The 15064-nt window shown below is 44.6% G+C and overlaps 1 protein-coding gene across 1 annotated transcript in view; it reads left to right on the top strand.

The window, feature by feature from the left end:
- Positions 1–9724, top strand: part of SNX24 (sorting nexin 24) — a 107316-nt gene extending 97592 nt beyond the window's left edge. Inside the window, exons 5-7 of the mRNA XM_044275885.1 lie at positions 3103–3135; positions 5317–5381; positions 6547–9724. Coding sequence (XP_044131820.1) covers positions 3103–3135; positions 5317–5381; positions 6547–6617 — 169 coding nt within the window. The 3' untranslated portion in view covers positions 6618–9724. The remainder of the gene's footprint in view (positions 1–3102; positions 3136–5316; positions 5382–6546) is intronic.
- The last annotated feature ends 5340 nt before the right edge of the window (positions 9725–15064 follow it).

Here is a 15064-nt window from a genome sequence, read left to right as displayed (position 1 = left end):
TGTGCCAGTATAATTCTCCTATATAATGACCCCAATAGTGCTCCCCATATGTGCCAGTATATAAGATGGGGTCCCCAGTAGATGCCCCCTATGTGTGCTAGTATATAAGATAGGGCCCGCAAAGTGCTCCTCCCCTCCATAGTGCCCCCCATGTCTGCCAGTATATAAGATGGGGCCCCAGAAGATGCCCAAATAGTGCTCCTTCCCCCTTCTCCATAGTGCCCCCATGTGTGCCAGTATAGAAGATAGGGTTCCCATCGTGCTCCTCCCTCTCCATAGTGCCCCCCATGTGTGCCAGTACACAAGATAGGGCCCACCATAGTGCTTCCTATGTCTGCCAGTATATAAAATAGGCAGGCCCCCCATATGTCACTTATTCAGAACCCCAAGTGTCACGAGACCCCCCCCCCCCCCAATATCAGTCGTTAATTATTTATTCAGACACCCCCATATGCTCATTCAGGCCCCCCATATCGACCCTCATCAGATTTCAGATCAGACAAAAAATAAATGATTAAAACTTACCTCTCCTGCTAATGTGAGTGCCTGCCCTGCTGGTCTCCAACAGCCCACGCTGCACAGTCACGTGACCTGACTGCGTACAGCGTCAGGTCATAGTGTGCGCTGTACGCAGTCAAGCTGGAGGAGACCAGGGAGGAAGCGGAGCCGGAGGGGTAAGTAAGCGCTTCTCTCCACCGCCTCTCTCTTGCATACTAGAGGGGGCCCATTCATACTAGTGAGCGCTTCCAGAAGAGCTCACTAGTATGAATGGGCCCCCTCACACGCCGGGCCCCTGTGCAGCTGAACCGGCTGCACAGGCGATATCTCTGACCCTGCCATCAATGTTAGAAAAGTGCGGGTCCCACCTCTGAGTCTGACTGCCATCTCCAGAGAAGGCCCCCCAAAGCAAAGGTGAGAACACCTCACAAGCCCGGCTACTAGGGATCGACCGATATTGATTTTTTGGGGCCGATACCGATGCCGATAATTTGTGAACTTTCAGGCCGATAGCCGATAATTTATACCGATATTCTGGGAATTTTCATTTTTGAAAAAAAAATTAAAATTCCCACAAATCTGCTGAAAATTAATGTTTATTGTTAATGTGTATTTTTATTTTTTTTGTAAATCTTTCTTTTTCATTTATATTTAATATTTTGGTGTTTTTATTTTTATTACTTTTTTTTTTTTTAAACTAACTTTTAGCCCCCTTAGGGACTAGAACCCTTGTCCTATTCACCCTAATAGAGATCTATCAGGGTGAATAGGAGCTCTCACTGTCCCTGCTGCTGTGTGCTTTGTGCACACAGCAGCATGGAGCTTACCATGACAACCAGGGCTTCAATAGCGTCCTGGCTGCCATGGTAACCGATCGGAGCCCCAGCATTACACTGCTGGGGCTCCGATCGGAGGAGCAGGGGAGAGGGAATCCTGTGGGGGGCGCACTGCGACTGGGGTGGGGGGGAGGGGGGGCGCACCACTGTTTAATACTGGGGGGAGGGGGGGCGCACTGCGCCACCAATGCTTAATACGGGGGGGCTTGGGGGGAGGCGCACTGCGCCACCAATGCCTAATATTGGGGGGGGAGGGGGGGCGCACTGCGCCACCAATGTCTGATACTGGGGGGCTTGGGGGGGCGCACTGCGCCACCAATGAAGCTTAATCTCTAATTTATTCATATACAGGAGGCGGGAGCTGCAGGATCACATAGCCAGCTCCCGACCTCTATGAGCTGTAGCTGCGATCCGCGGCACCTGAGGAGTTAACTACCGCAGATCGCAGCAACAGCTCATAGAGGTCGGGAGCCGGCTATGTGATCCTGCAGCTCCCGCCTCCTGTATATGAATTAATGTGAGATTAAGCTTCATTGGTGGCGCAGTGGCCATAGCTCCTCCCCTCCTCTTGTCCCCTGTCCTCCCATTGGCTGGAGCGGCAGCAGCAGCACAGGGGGAGGAGACACTGCTCCTTCTCCCCTGTGCTGCTGCTGAGGGAACACGGAGAGCGCTGTCAGCAGCGCGATCTGTGTTCCCAGGACGTTATCAAAATAAATACCGATAACGTTCAAAATCCTGAATATCGGCCGATAATATCGGTAAATCCGATAATCGGTCGATCCCTACCGGCTACCTTTTCATTCCAAAAATATTTCCAAAAATTGCCGAGCGCTGGCTATTTCGCGCAGTCTCATAGTGGTAAATAGAATGGTTGCCATTTCACTGCTATAGGACTTCTGAAAATACCGCTAGCTCTTCATAAAGCTACCGTAATTAATGGGTGTGCCAGGAGTCAGACCCCAACCGGTCTGATATTGACCTATCCTGAGGATAGGTCTTCAGTATTAATCCACTGTACAACCCCTTTAAGACAGTAGTAAACATACATCTTAACTCCTAAAATATTGTAGCAGATTTATTAAGTGCTAACTTTAATCATGCCCTGAGTAGATTTATGAATATCTAATCAATTACACCTTCTATTTGACTGGAAATCAAAAACTGATCTGTCCACATATGTGAACAGTTGCCATAATATATAAAAAAAAATGTATTAATTGAAAGGGAACCTGTCACCGGGATTTTGGGTATAGAGCTGAGGACATGGGTTGCTAGATGGCCGCTAGCACATCCGCAATACCCAGTCCCCATAGCTCTGTGTGCTTTTATTGTGTAAAAAAACTGATTTGATACATATGCAAATTAACATAAAAGAGTCATATCTTGTTGTGTGACCAGAGAAGAGTCATATTTTTAAGCTCTGACTCAGGTTAATTAGCATATGTATCAAATCGGTTTTTATACACAATAAAAGTACACCGAGCTATGGGGACTGGGTATTGCGGATGTGCTAGCGGCCATCTAGCAACCCATGTCCTCAGCTCTATACACAAAATCCCGGTGACAGGTTCCCTTTAAAGATGATGTAAACTGTGATCCAGGTCTGTTTTACAAGAGTCATGGGAGTTTACCCCCCACCTTGTACAACTACAACTGTAGGTTGATAGCTGTAGGGTGTCTGGGCATGCTGGGAGTTGTAGTTTTGCAACAGCTGGAGGGCCGCAGGTTGGGCATCCCTGTCTTAAGTAATAACTTTTCTGTCTTTCAGCTCCATTGAGGAAATTGATTCAGAAGAAACTAGGTAGGACACGGTTTCCTGTATGTGATATAGACCAGTAAATGTTACAGTACCAATAACATAGGTAGGCCATTTGCATACATACCATAATATAGGCTGGTAGGATGAACTATTAATAAAAGCCACAGTTTGGGCAAGAAGTTTCTGACTGCTAACATATTCCAGGCAGGGGAGAAGAAACGCTTCTCAGCACCTTGTGAATAACGCTTTGGTGTCCTGCCGAGCCGGTGGCTGGGAGCATCTCTGTGCAGGGAGAACATGTGTACATGAGGAGTAACACTATAAGGCTACTTTCACACCTGCGTTCGATCGGATCCGTTCTGAACGGATCCGCTCATATTTATGCAGACGGTGGCTCCGTTCAGAACGGATCCGTCTGCATTAGAACTTAGAAAAATTTTCTAACTGTGAAAGTAGCCTGAGCGGATCCGTTCAGACTTTACATTGAAAGTCAATGGGGGACGGATCCGCTTGAAGATTGAGCCATATGGTGTCATCTTCAAGCGGATCCGTCCCCATTGACTTACATTGTAAGCCGGAATGGATCCGCTCTCCTCCGCACGGCCAAGCGGACACCCGAACGCTGCTTGCAGCGTTCAGGTGTCCGCTCACTGAGCGGAGCGGAGGCTGAGCGCTGGCAGGCGGATGCATTCTCAATGGATCCGCCTCCACTGAGAATGCATTAGGGCCAGACGGCTGCGTTCAGGGCCGCTTGTGAGCCCCTTCAAACGGAGCTCACGAGCGGACACCTGAACGCAGGTGTGAAAGGAGCCTAACATGACTTGCATCCTGCAGTTACCCCTGTCTAATTCTCAGATTTCCCTGAGCTAGTGGGGGGGGACCCTCGCCGTTATGAGTCTCCCATAGAATACACATGGAGATTTTGCTCCTCTATCTTCCTGTTACACCACCTCAGAAGTAGCAGCATGAATGGAGGACATCTTACAGCAGTACTGAGCAGCTTAGATGTGTCTCTAGCAGTGAAATGAGTTGCTAAATCAGCAGCCGTCTCTGTGCCTTTCTCTGCCTTTTGCTAGCAGCCGCTTTCTTCTCCTTCCCCTCTCCTTAGACTTCTATGGGCTGCAAATGTGATCTGATCCTTCAGATAGCTGCTAACATGTCTTCACTGAAGAAGGATTTGAGCAGTGAATTGAGAGTCAGGCCTCTTGCACACGTACGTTGTGCATCCATTCCGTGCATTGGGGACGTAATTCCGTGCGGCGGCCGGGACGGATCGAGACCCATTTAACTTGAATGTTCTATTTTTTTGCGGTGCAGAGGCATGGGCAGAAACACCACGGAAGCATTCCGTAGTGCTTCCATGGGGGTTCCGATCCGTGCTTCTGTTCCGCATCTCCGTGATTTGCGGACCCATTCAAGTGAATGGGTCCGCGTCCGTGATGCAGAGTGGACACAGCCCGGTGCCCGTGTATTGCGGACCTGCAGTAGGTGGGCCACAATACGGCCACGGAAACACAGCGTTTGTGTGTAAGAGGCCTTAGTGAAGTACGACTGTATTACTGTTGTACAGCGGCGGCATGAAGTGCACGGCGTCATAGCAACCAGTGACGCCGTGCGCTCCTGCTCGCAGCCGGAATCCAGGCCGCATTACCACAGACCGCTCATGGCCGTGTGCGTTCGGCCTAAAGGTATAAAATAAGAAAGTAATATACTTACAATATTTCTACAGTGCCTTCTAGTATTAGGCCCCATTCAGACGGCCGTATGCTGTTCGCAAAAATGCGGATCCGTTTTTATGCTGACAGTTCAGCATGTCCGCAAAAAGACGGATTGCATTCCATTTTTTTGCTGATCAATAGCCTTCAATAGGGCCATGTCCTGGTTTTAACTGACAAGTATAGGGCATGTTTCATTTTTTTGCTGAGTCGTGAAATAGAAAAAAAGGCCCCATAGAAGTGAATGGGCCAGCATCTAATCCGCAAAAAAACGGATCTGCATTTTTGCGGACAGCATACAGTCGTCTTAATGAGCCCTAAGAAGTACAAATACAGCATATAATATACTGTAGACTATTCTCACATCAAGGTCTCTGCAGGTTCTTGCTTTCGTACTGTTCATGTATCACCGCACTGCAGTCTCCCCTCATCATCCTATTGAAACTAGTTTGTTGTATTCTCTGCTTACCATTTGTGATGCTGATGCTTGTGTTTTTGACCTTTCCAGCAAACTGTCCCACCAGCCTGTGCTGCTATTCCTGAGGGATCCATATGTCTTGCCTAAAGCCAACGGTAATCAAACCTGTCATGTGTTAACTGCTGTTTACTGATCTCTCCCAGCACCACAAATTATTGCTAAAACTACAGGGCCTTTGTCACATTTCATATGGCTACCTATGTGACATGGTTATGATGCCAACATACAGTTTTTGTACAAAAATATTTAGTGATAGTTTTATAAATATATCATTTTAAATGTATTTTATTTTTTACATGCTAATGGTAATCTCCAGTTGACATTTGTCAGATTAGTATAAATTAGCACTGTGTGTGTGTATATATATATATATATATATATATATATTAGTATAAACAGCACAACCTGAGATGAGCACTCCTACATGGGGGCTGCATTTCTCGCCCTGCAGAATTGGTCTGTCACATGTCAGCTATTGCATGTCTGCTCTCTTACTTTAAAAAAATAAAAAAGTTCTTCAGCAGCTGTAGTGTGTATTATACAGTTCTGTCTCCCAGCTTTTGAGAAATCATTCAGTGGTAGAACGGAAACTCCCCCTCTTAGTTTTCCAAGGAGGTTCTGCAGCAGCTGATGTCTGTATCTAAGGAATCATGTACCCCATCATATCAATTCAAAGAACAGTATAAGTCACCATGATTTGTGACCTGTATGAATGCACACAGCCCACAGACTGACGCTTTTGCATGGTCAGAAAACTCACTGGTGACTTATAATAATCTTAGAATTGATGGTAGTGGTACGTAATGAGTTGATAAATATGACACCTTTTGGCGGATGTTACACTTAAAGGGGTTGTCCGAGTTAATAAAATAATAAAAAAAAAATTATACTCACTGTCTAAAAATCTGTCCTCCCTGCTGGGCTGTGTTCTTGGCTGCAGCAGTGACTTGCCCATATACCATACATGCCTGATGCAGCCAATTGTGGCCATAGATTGGCGGCAGCAGTCATTTGCCTTATACGGGAATCTCATTGCTGCAGCTGTGAATAGGAGTGGATCTGCTGGGGCGCTGAGCATAAGGGTTTTCTTTATTATTCTAATTGTATTCCTGCCTTTAAAAAAAATAAAAACTTTAAAATGAAATTATAATAAAAATGGCAACCTTTTTAATAGTGCTAGTTCAGCTACTGTGAGACGAGAAGCGCCCTGGAGTACTGTATGTCATACTGATCTGTTTGACAACATTTTTCCCATCTCAGATCTTGCAGCCAATGTGGTGATTGAAGGAGTTCTTCATGGTATATTTTACCCACATCTTCAGACCAGCTAGAACTGCGATATCGTCTACAATATCCATCCTGAAACCAGCAGAGCTGTCGGGAGAGTAATCCGTTTTCTTGAAAGCCTGACTGCAGTGGCGGCGATGAGGCCACTTAACTGAGTACTAGTTTACTTATTGTTTACTAAGGAATCTAATAATGGATGCAAAGGAGCAAGAAGAACCCATCATGAGGAGAGTCTTCTGCCAGTGTACATGCCAAACAGGTTTAGAACGTGCCAGAAGATGCCATTCTATTGGCCCTCCGTTACAGTAATTCCTATATTGAAGATACTACAGTACGCCAGTCCACAACAGGTTTCCATCACTGGAATTTTCACTGACAGAAATCACAGAGTACTTTCATTTAGGACACGTAGGGGCAATTATCTAAAACCGTATGAAGTGGTTATGCGTATATGTGATATTAAAGGGAGCCTGTCATCCACTTTATGCTGCCCATACTAATGCCAGTATAAAGTAGAGACAGATGAGTTGATTTCAGCGGTCTGTCATAAGTGGTATACTTGGTAATGAGCAACTGTATATAAACTGATTGTAAATATCTTTCTGGAACATTAGCAATTAACCTGCTGCTCAACTGCTTAAAATAAAGGGAAGCATTAGACCTGTTGAGGACAGCTGTGGTGGTCCAGGAGCCTCTACCGGTGAGTCGTCATAATCTTCCAAAATGTATCATAAAATGAAGTTTAAATGGGTTTTCTGAGACGTTAACTAGATAGGTCATCAGTATCTGAATGGTGAGTGTCTGACATCTGGAACCCCCGCCAACCAGCTGTTTAAAAAGGCATTGGAACTTGTGTAAGAGCCGCGGCCTCCTGGCAGCTTTCCCTAGGCCACGTCACATTCATCAGTCACGTGGCCTAGATGCAGCTCAGCCCCATTGAAGTGAAAGGGGCTGAGCTGCGACACCAAGTACAGCTGCTATACAATGTACAGCGCTGGGCTTAATATCACAATGCTTACAGGAGCGCCGGTGCCTTCCCAAACAGATGATCGGCAGAGGTCCCGAGTTAGGACCCCCACCAATCAGACACTGATGACCGAGAGGATAGATCGTCAGTTAAAAAGTCTCGGAAAACTTCTTTAATGATCGATTAGACTAGGTTCCAACAGTCGCCTCCCTCACAGATTCTGGCAAAAAAAATAAAAGATAAAATACTGCAACTGTATTTTGTCTGGTTGACTTCTGGAATTTATACTGGAAACGCTATGGACCTCATTAAAGTTGATGGGATCCGTCAGACACCAGTGGTGTCCTACATAGGCTTGATGCAGGGATTTCTGCACAGATGTGAAGACTTCTTTTGTACTTTAGTAACTAGCTTTACTCATGATGCAGCTCCTCTGTGCTGCTGTGCTCTGGCTTGTGCTAAGTATTGTCACAGGGACATTAGGTGGCTTCATTTTGCCATACACCTCCAAGTCCACAGCCTAGCTGACTTTAATAGAGGCTGCTAATCACCATCTGGCAGGGACTGAACTGATAAAGCACAAGGGGGCACTGGAACTGTAGGATTCGTGTAACGTCCATCACCGACAGCATGGCAAAGAAGTACGTTACTAAAATACTTTAGATTTGTTCTGTACACCAAAGGGGACTTAATGTAAAGCTTACTGAAAGGACTTGGGCAGGTTGGCTTCACTAAATCTAAAGAAGTTTTTCCATCATGGTCAGTTATGGCATATTGTTGGGATATTGATAGATAGGGTTCTGACACTGGGACCCCTGAAATCACTAGAATGGAAGCGCCACTGCACAAATGAATGGAGCCGAGTTGTTGTATCTGCACTTTTCCAGGAGAAAATGGAGACCATTTTCTTTGCTAGGAATTTGGGCCTTCTAGTGATTGCAGGGGGTTCAGTAGTCAAGACACCTAGCAATCAGTGAAATGGGATATATAGTGGGAAAACTCCTTTAAAGGGGTTCTCCGGGAACTAAGAAAAACACTGAGCTAAATTGCTGCCTCATCTTCCTCCCTGCTCTGCTTGTCAGGGAGTATGATCCTGAATACAGTTTAATATGGTCATCAGCTGAATCTCTGTAGGAATGGAGCAGATGTGGCTAATGAGCAGCAGCTCTTGTATGCAGTCTCCATTACCACAGTCTGTCCTGTCCGTCCTCTCTGTACTTCCGGTCTCCTCATGATCTCCATCCCTACAAGATTCAGCTGAAAATCTTATCATCTGTATTCAGGATCATAATCCCTGACAAGAAGGGGAGGCGGATGGGGCAGCTCTTTACCTCAGTGTTGTGAAGTAAGTTCTCCTCCTGTGTGATTAGGACAGGCGTTGCGTGCATTAATAGGACAGCAGACATTTTGTTTCTCCTAATCATTGCTCGATAGACAAAACTACCCATTATAACTAATGAAAGGTATTTGGGAATATATTTATAATGAAGTAATATTTATGTATTTTCATTTTCTTAAATCCCGGAGAACCCCTTTAATGTATGTTTATATATGGTTATATTTAGAATTGCTGTGTTTCTGCACTGTGAGAATATATCCGTCCTGACAATGCTGCAGATATACTTGACTCTCACACATTAAAGGGGTTATGCCGAGTTTGTAAGGCTATCCCCTATCCACAGGATAAGGTTATAACTAAGTGTTCGATAGGGGTCCGACCACAAGGGACTAATCCCATCAGAAAGGGGGAATGTGCCCAGCGCTCTCTGGACCCGTGGGGATCCCAGCTTTTGGACCATTGATCAGTTAGCCATCTCCTATCCTGTAAACTTGGCACTAACCCTTTAACAGCAGCAAGCGTGGATCTGGCCCCAGGGACCATGTGGCAGTTCTAAAAGTAAATGAAGCAACTTATCATATTTAATTACATGTCATTGATTGAAACTTGCCTTCACCTGGATAATGCCTTTAAGAAGAAACCTGTGCCTGTAAGGTTCCCTAGGATTATATGACGAGCCAGAACTCACTCGCCCTGCCACAGTCACACTAGAAGCAGTCCCATTTCTAAGGCTACTTTCACACCTGCGTTAGGTGCGATCGGTCTGATATCTGCACAGACTGATCCGCACCTATAATGCAAACGATTGTATCCGTTCAGAACGGATCTGTTTGCATTACCATGAACAAAAAAAAAAAATTATAACGCAAATGGATCCGTTTTGACTTACACTGAAAGTCAATGGGAGGCGGATCTGTTTTCAATTGCACCATATTGTGTCAGTGAAAACTGATCCGTCCCTATTGACTTACATTGTAAGTCAGGACGGATCCATTTGGCTCCGCATCGTCAGGCAGACATCAAAACGCTGCAAGCAGCGTTTTGGTGTCCGCCTCCAGAGCGGAATGGAGGCTGAACGGAGCCAAACTGATGAATTATGAGCGGATCCTTTTCCATTCAGAATGCATTGGGGCTGAACTGATCCCTTATTGGGCCGCTTGTGAGAGCCCTGAAACGGATCTCACAAGCGGACCCAGAAACGCCAGTGTGAAAGTAGCCTAAGCTGGGAAGTATCATTCAAATCCTTTCTGCTTTCAGGTCGTTCTAGGTGGGGGTGGGGGGGGGGGGGGGGGGGCGGCACCATTTATGTTCAAAAGCATACATGATGAGCTATTTCCCCATGTTCAGTACCGTACGCACAGAGACAAAAACAGTGCTGCTGACTGCAGGCGTCTGTTCCATAGTCTTTGGATCCTGTTCATAAATTTAAGTGACCTGCAAAAAAATAAATAAATGATGCATTCATCTGATTTGTATTTATATGGAACCTGTCATCAGGTTCATGCTGCCCTATGAAATCTTGGCAGGGTCCCTCATGACAGACATGTTCCTCTACAAGGTGGGCGTATGGAAAAAGAGACCAGGCATGGAGAGAAGAGTGCGCTGTGCACTTCTCCTTGTCCTTATTATTTTACAGGGAGAAACCTGTCAAGAAGCCGAGCAGGTCAGGGTGAAGACCCCAGAGGTCTCATCTCCCTGTCTGGTCCCGCAAGCCCTATTCTACAGTTCTACATGAATAGTACTGCTGCTGCCTACTCCCCCGCTAACAGTCCCTGGAATGGACTCAGAGGACTACCAAATGCACATATATAATGCAGAGGACTGCAGGAGAAGTCCTTTCTGTATGCCAGGGCCAGTTTGCGGATGCACATTGGGAGCATGGAGGTGAGTATAGTCATTCACAATAGTGATCCGAGGCTAGTGGAAGCAGTACTGTTCATGTAGTTCTGTGTATATAGTCATCTTACCTACACACTGCCAGAAAGGGAATCTGTCATCCTGATTTCGGTCTATTATCTACAATAATACATTTGGTATGGTAAGGAGTCCAGATTACTATTTTTAATTTTCCTACTGTCCCCGAAGTCAAAGCTACACTGAAATACACAGTCCGGACTGCTATGCTGCGCTAACATAATGGAGAGGACTTGTGCGCGCATACATGGCAGTCCTGACTATGCATTTCAATGCCCCTCTGAGCACTGACAGTAGGAAAATAAAAAAATAATGATGTGGACTACTACTCATGTATTATTGTAAATAATGTCAGACAGATTCCCTTTAAGTACAAAACTAGGCTGCGTCCTTAAGGGGTTAAACTATGTTTTCTCTGAAACGCTGCAGCCTTTCATTGTGACATAGCTCCCTATATTGAGAGACCTTTCAGGATTTCATAGAGCAGCATGAACCTGATGGCAGGTTCCCTTCAAATAGAAGGAAACTATAGAAATTTCATAGAATTATGTTTTTCAAATGTTTTAAAGGGATTTTCCATGACTTAGTTACTGACTTACCCTATCCTGCAGTGCAGCTGATCGGAGGAAGTGCCCAATGTCGGATCCTCGCCGTTCTGGTATTGATGACCTATCCTAAGGATAACTCATCAATATGTAAGTCATGGAAAACCCCTTTAACTAAGACGGATACAAACTAACTGCTGATTGGTTAGATTGTTTGCTTGAAATGTACTCATTTGAGCTCAATAATCCCGTCTTTAGTGTGTGTCTGTATAAGAAATGATAAGGGATTCTCTGAAACTGGTACTACATGTATATATGATATAGAGCTTTTGAACACTTACCTATAATTGTACCATGACTGTATAGAAACGTGTGTAACACTACTGACGCTGCATGCCGTTTTTAGCCTTTGTCAGCAGTGTTTTGTACGTGATGTATTAGACCGGGCATGCTATTATACATGTGGAATTATGTCAGTCTCATGCCATTAATGATGTGGATTGTACTATTAATGACTGGAATAAATAATATTGACTGCCGGAGTTGTTTGTGGAGTTTTTCACTAAAGAAGATGTAGAAATGATTTAAGGTGGGGCTCCACTCTCAAGATAGTTCTTTAAATGGGGATCTATCACCAGTTTTATGCTCTTTTCCTAGCTTACGGTTTTGCTAACATTTGTACTGAACAGCTCCCAGCGCATATTGTGGATTTTAAATCTGCACCGTATGTCAATTTACGAGGGGATATTTTTTCTGCATTGTGTGGATGGGATTTCTTAATCTCATCTGCTTTACTGCTACTGTAATACCCAGCGGATCTTTCACCTGCAAAACCAAATGAAAAATATGTAGCTTTTCCGCTATACACTGGCTGCCAAGATATATTAGGTGACAGGTTGTATTGTACCGCTATATATCTGAAATCCCTTTCATGGACAAGATGCTAGGTCATGATTTGTATATGTAGGACCACCTATACACAAATATCGGCTGAACCCGGTGGAACGGCCGATCATGACGTGTATGCGGAGTCCGACTCTCCCCTTACTGGAAATTTCAATGAACATAAGGTTTGGGAATCTTTCAGTTCAACATGTCTGATCCTTTGTTTTCAAGGGAGATTTTTGACAGAGGCTTATTCCACCCTCCCTTAAAGGGAACCTGTCACCTCCAAAACGCATATAAAACCGACATCATTACCTTACAGTAGCCCTCAGTGTGTTCACAATGATGTTTTTCATTTTTCCATTGGTTGCTGCATACCGTAAAAAAAAAAACACAGTTTTAATCACCCTTCTCACGATCTTCAGAGTCAGCTTGAAGTCAAGGAGGCAACGGCTTCCTTGCGTCAAGTAAAAATAAGCCTGCCCCTTACCCGTCCTCTTCACTTTGATTGACATCCTGTCTAGAGGCTGGGATTGCGCAAGTCTCTCGCATGCCTGGTGCGCTCCATGTTACTGCGCGATCCCGGCTCCCGCAGTCAGCTGGCAGCTTTGTTCTCACTGCGCATGCGCTGGCCATTTTAAGTGTGCTTGTGCGCCCGGCGTTTCTTGTCGTCAGCGTGTTCTCTGGCTTGCGTTTTCCTGCTCCTGAAGCCAGTGATCACACTGACGCTGTGGACAAGAAACACTTGAAATGGCCGGCGCATGCGCAGTGAGAACAAAGCTGCCGGCTGACTGCCTCTAGGCAGGATGTCAATCAAAGTGAAGAGGACGGGTCAGGCTTATTTTTACTTGAAGCAAGGAGGCTGTTTAACCACTTCAACCCCGCTAGCTGAAACCCCGTTAATTACCAGGCCACTTTTTACACTTCTGCACTACACTACTTTCACCGTTTATCGCTCGGTCATGCAACTTACCACCCAAATGAATTTTACCTCCTTTTCTTCTCACTAATAGAGCTTTCATTTGGTGGTATTTCATTGCTGCTGACATTTTTACTTTTTTTGTTATTAATCAAAATTTAATGATTTTTTTTTGCAAAAAAAATGACATTTTTTACTTTCAGTTGTAAAATTTTGCAAAAGAAACGACATCCATATATAAATTTTTCGCTAAACTTATTGTTCTACATGTGTTTGATTTAAAAAATGTTTGGGCGGAAAAAATATATGGTTTGGGTAAAAGTTATAGCGTTTACAAACTATGGTACAAAAATGTGAATTTCCGCTTTTTGAAGCAGCTCTGACTTTCTGAGCACCTGTCATGTTTCCTGAGGTTCTACAATGCCCAGACAGTAGAAAAACCCCACAAATGACCCCATTTCGGAAAGTAGACACCCTAAGGTATTCGCTGATGGGCATAGTGAGTTCATAGAACTTTTTATTTCAGTTAGCTGAAAATGATGATTTTTTTTTTTTCTTACAAAGTCTCATATTCCACTAACTTGTGACAAAAAATAAAAACTTCCATGAACTCACTATGCCCATCACAAAATACCTTGGGGTGTCTTCTTTCCAAAATGGAGTCACTTATGGCGTAGTTATACTGCCCTGGCAATTTAGGGGCCCATATGTGTGAGAAGTAGTTTGCAATCAAAATCTGTAAAAAAATGACCGGTGAAATCCGAAAGGTGCACTTTGGAATATGTGCCCCTTTGCCCACCTAGGCTGCAAAAAAGTGTGACACATCTGGTATCGCCGTACTCAGGAGAAGTTGGGGAATGTGTTTTGGGATGTCATTTTACATATACCCATGCTGGGGGAGAGAAATATCTTGGCAAAAGACAACTTTTCCAATTTTTTTATACAAAGTTGGCATTTGACCAAGATATTATCTCACCCAGCATGGGTATATGTAAAATGACACCCCAAAACACATTGCCCAACTTCTCCTGAGTACGGCGATACCAGATGTGTGACACTTTTTTGCAGCCTAGATGCGCAAAGCGGCCCAAATTCCTTTTAGGAGGGCATTTTTAGACATTTGGATCCCAGACTTCTTCTCACGCTTTCGGGCCCCTAAAAAGCCAGGGCAGTATAAATACCCCACATGTGACCCCATTTTGGAAAGAAGACACCCCAAGGTATTCTGTGAGAGGCATGGCGAGTTCATAGAATTTTTTTTTTTGGGCACAAGTTAGTGGAAATTGATTTTTTTTTTGTATTTTCTCACAGTCTCCCTTTCCGCTAACTTGGGACAAAAATTTCAATCTTTCATGGACTCAATATGCCCCTCACGGAATACCTTGGGGTGTCTTCTTTCCGAAATGGGGTCACATGTGGGGTATTTATACTGCCCTGGCATTTTAGGGGCCCTAAAGCGTGAGAAGAAGTCTGGAATATAAATGTCTAAAAAAATTTACGCATTTGGATTCCGTGAGGGGTATGGTGAGTTCATGTGAGATTTTATTTTTTGACACAAGTTAGTGGAATATGAGACTTTGTAAGAAAAAACAAAAACAAAAAAAAAAATATTTACGCTAACTTGGGCCAAAAAAAATGTCTGAATGGAGCCTTACAGGGGGTGATCAATGACAGGGGGGTGATCAGGGAGTCTATATGGGGTGATCAATGACAGGGGGTGATTAGGGAGTCTATATGGGGTGATCACCCCCCTGTCATTGATCACCCCCCTGTAAGGCTCCATTCAGACGTCTGTATGATTTTTACGGATACATGGATCGGATCCGCAAAACGCATACGGACGTCTGAATGGAGCCTTACAGGGGGGTGATCAATGACAGGGGGTGATCAGGGAGTGTATATGGGTGATCACCCCCCTGTAA

The sequence above is a fragment of the Bufo gargarizans genome, chromosome 1 (genome assembly GCF_014858855.1).
Source record: "Bufo gargarizans isolate SCDJY-AF-19 chromosome 1, ASM1485885v1, whole genome shotgun sequence".
NCBI lineage: Eukaryota > Metazoa > Chordata > Amphibia > Anura > Bufonidae > Bufo > Bufo gargarizans.
This window is presented reverse-complemented; position numbering and strand designations above follow the sequence as displayed.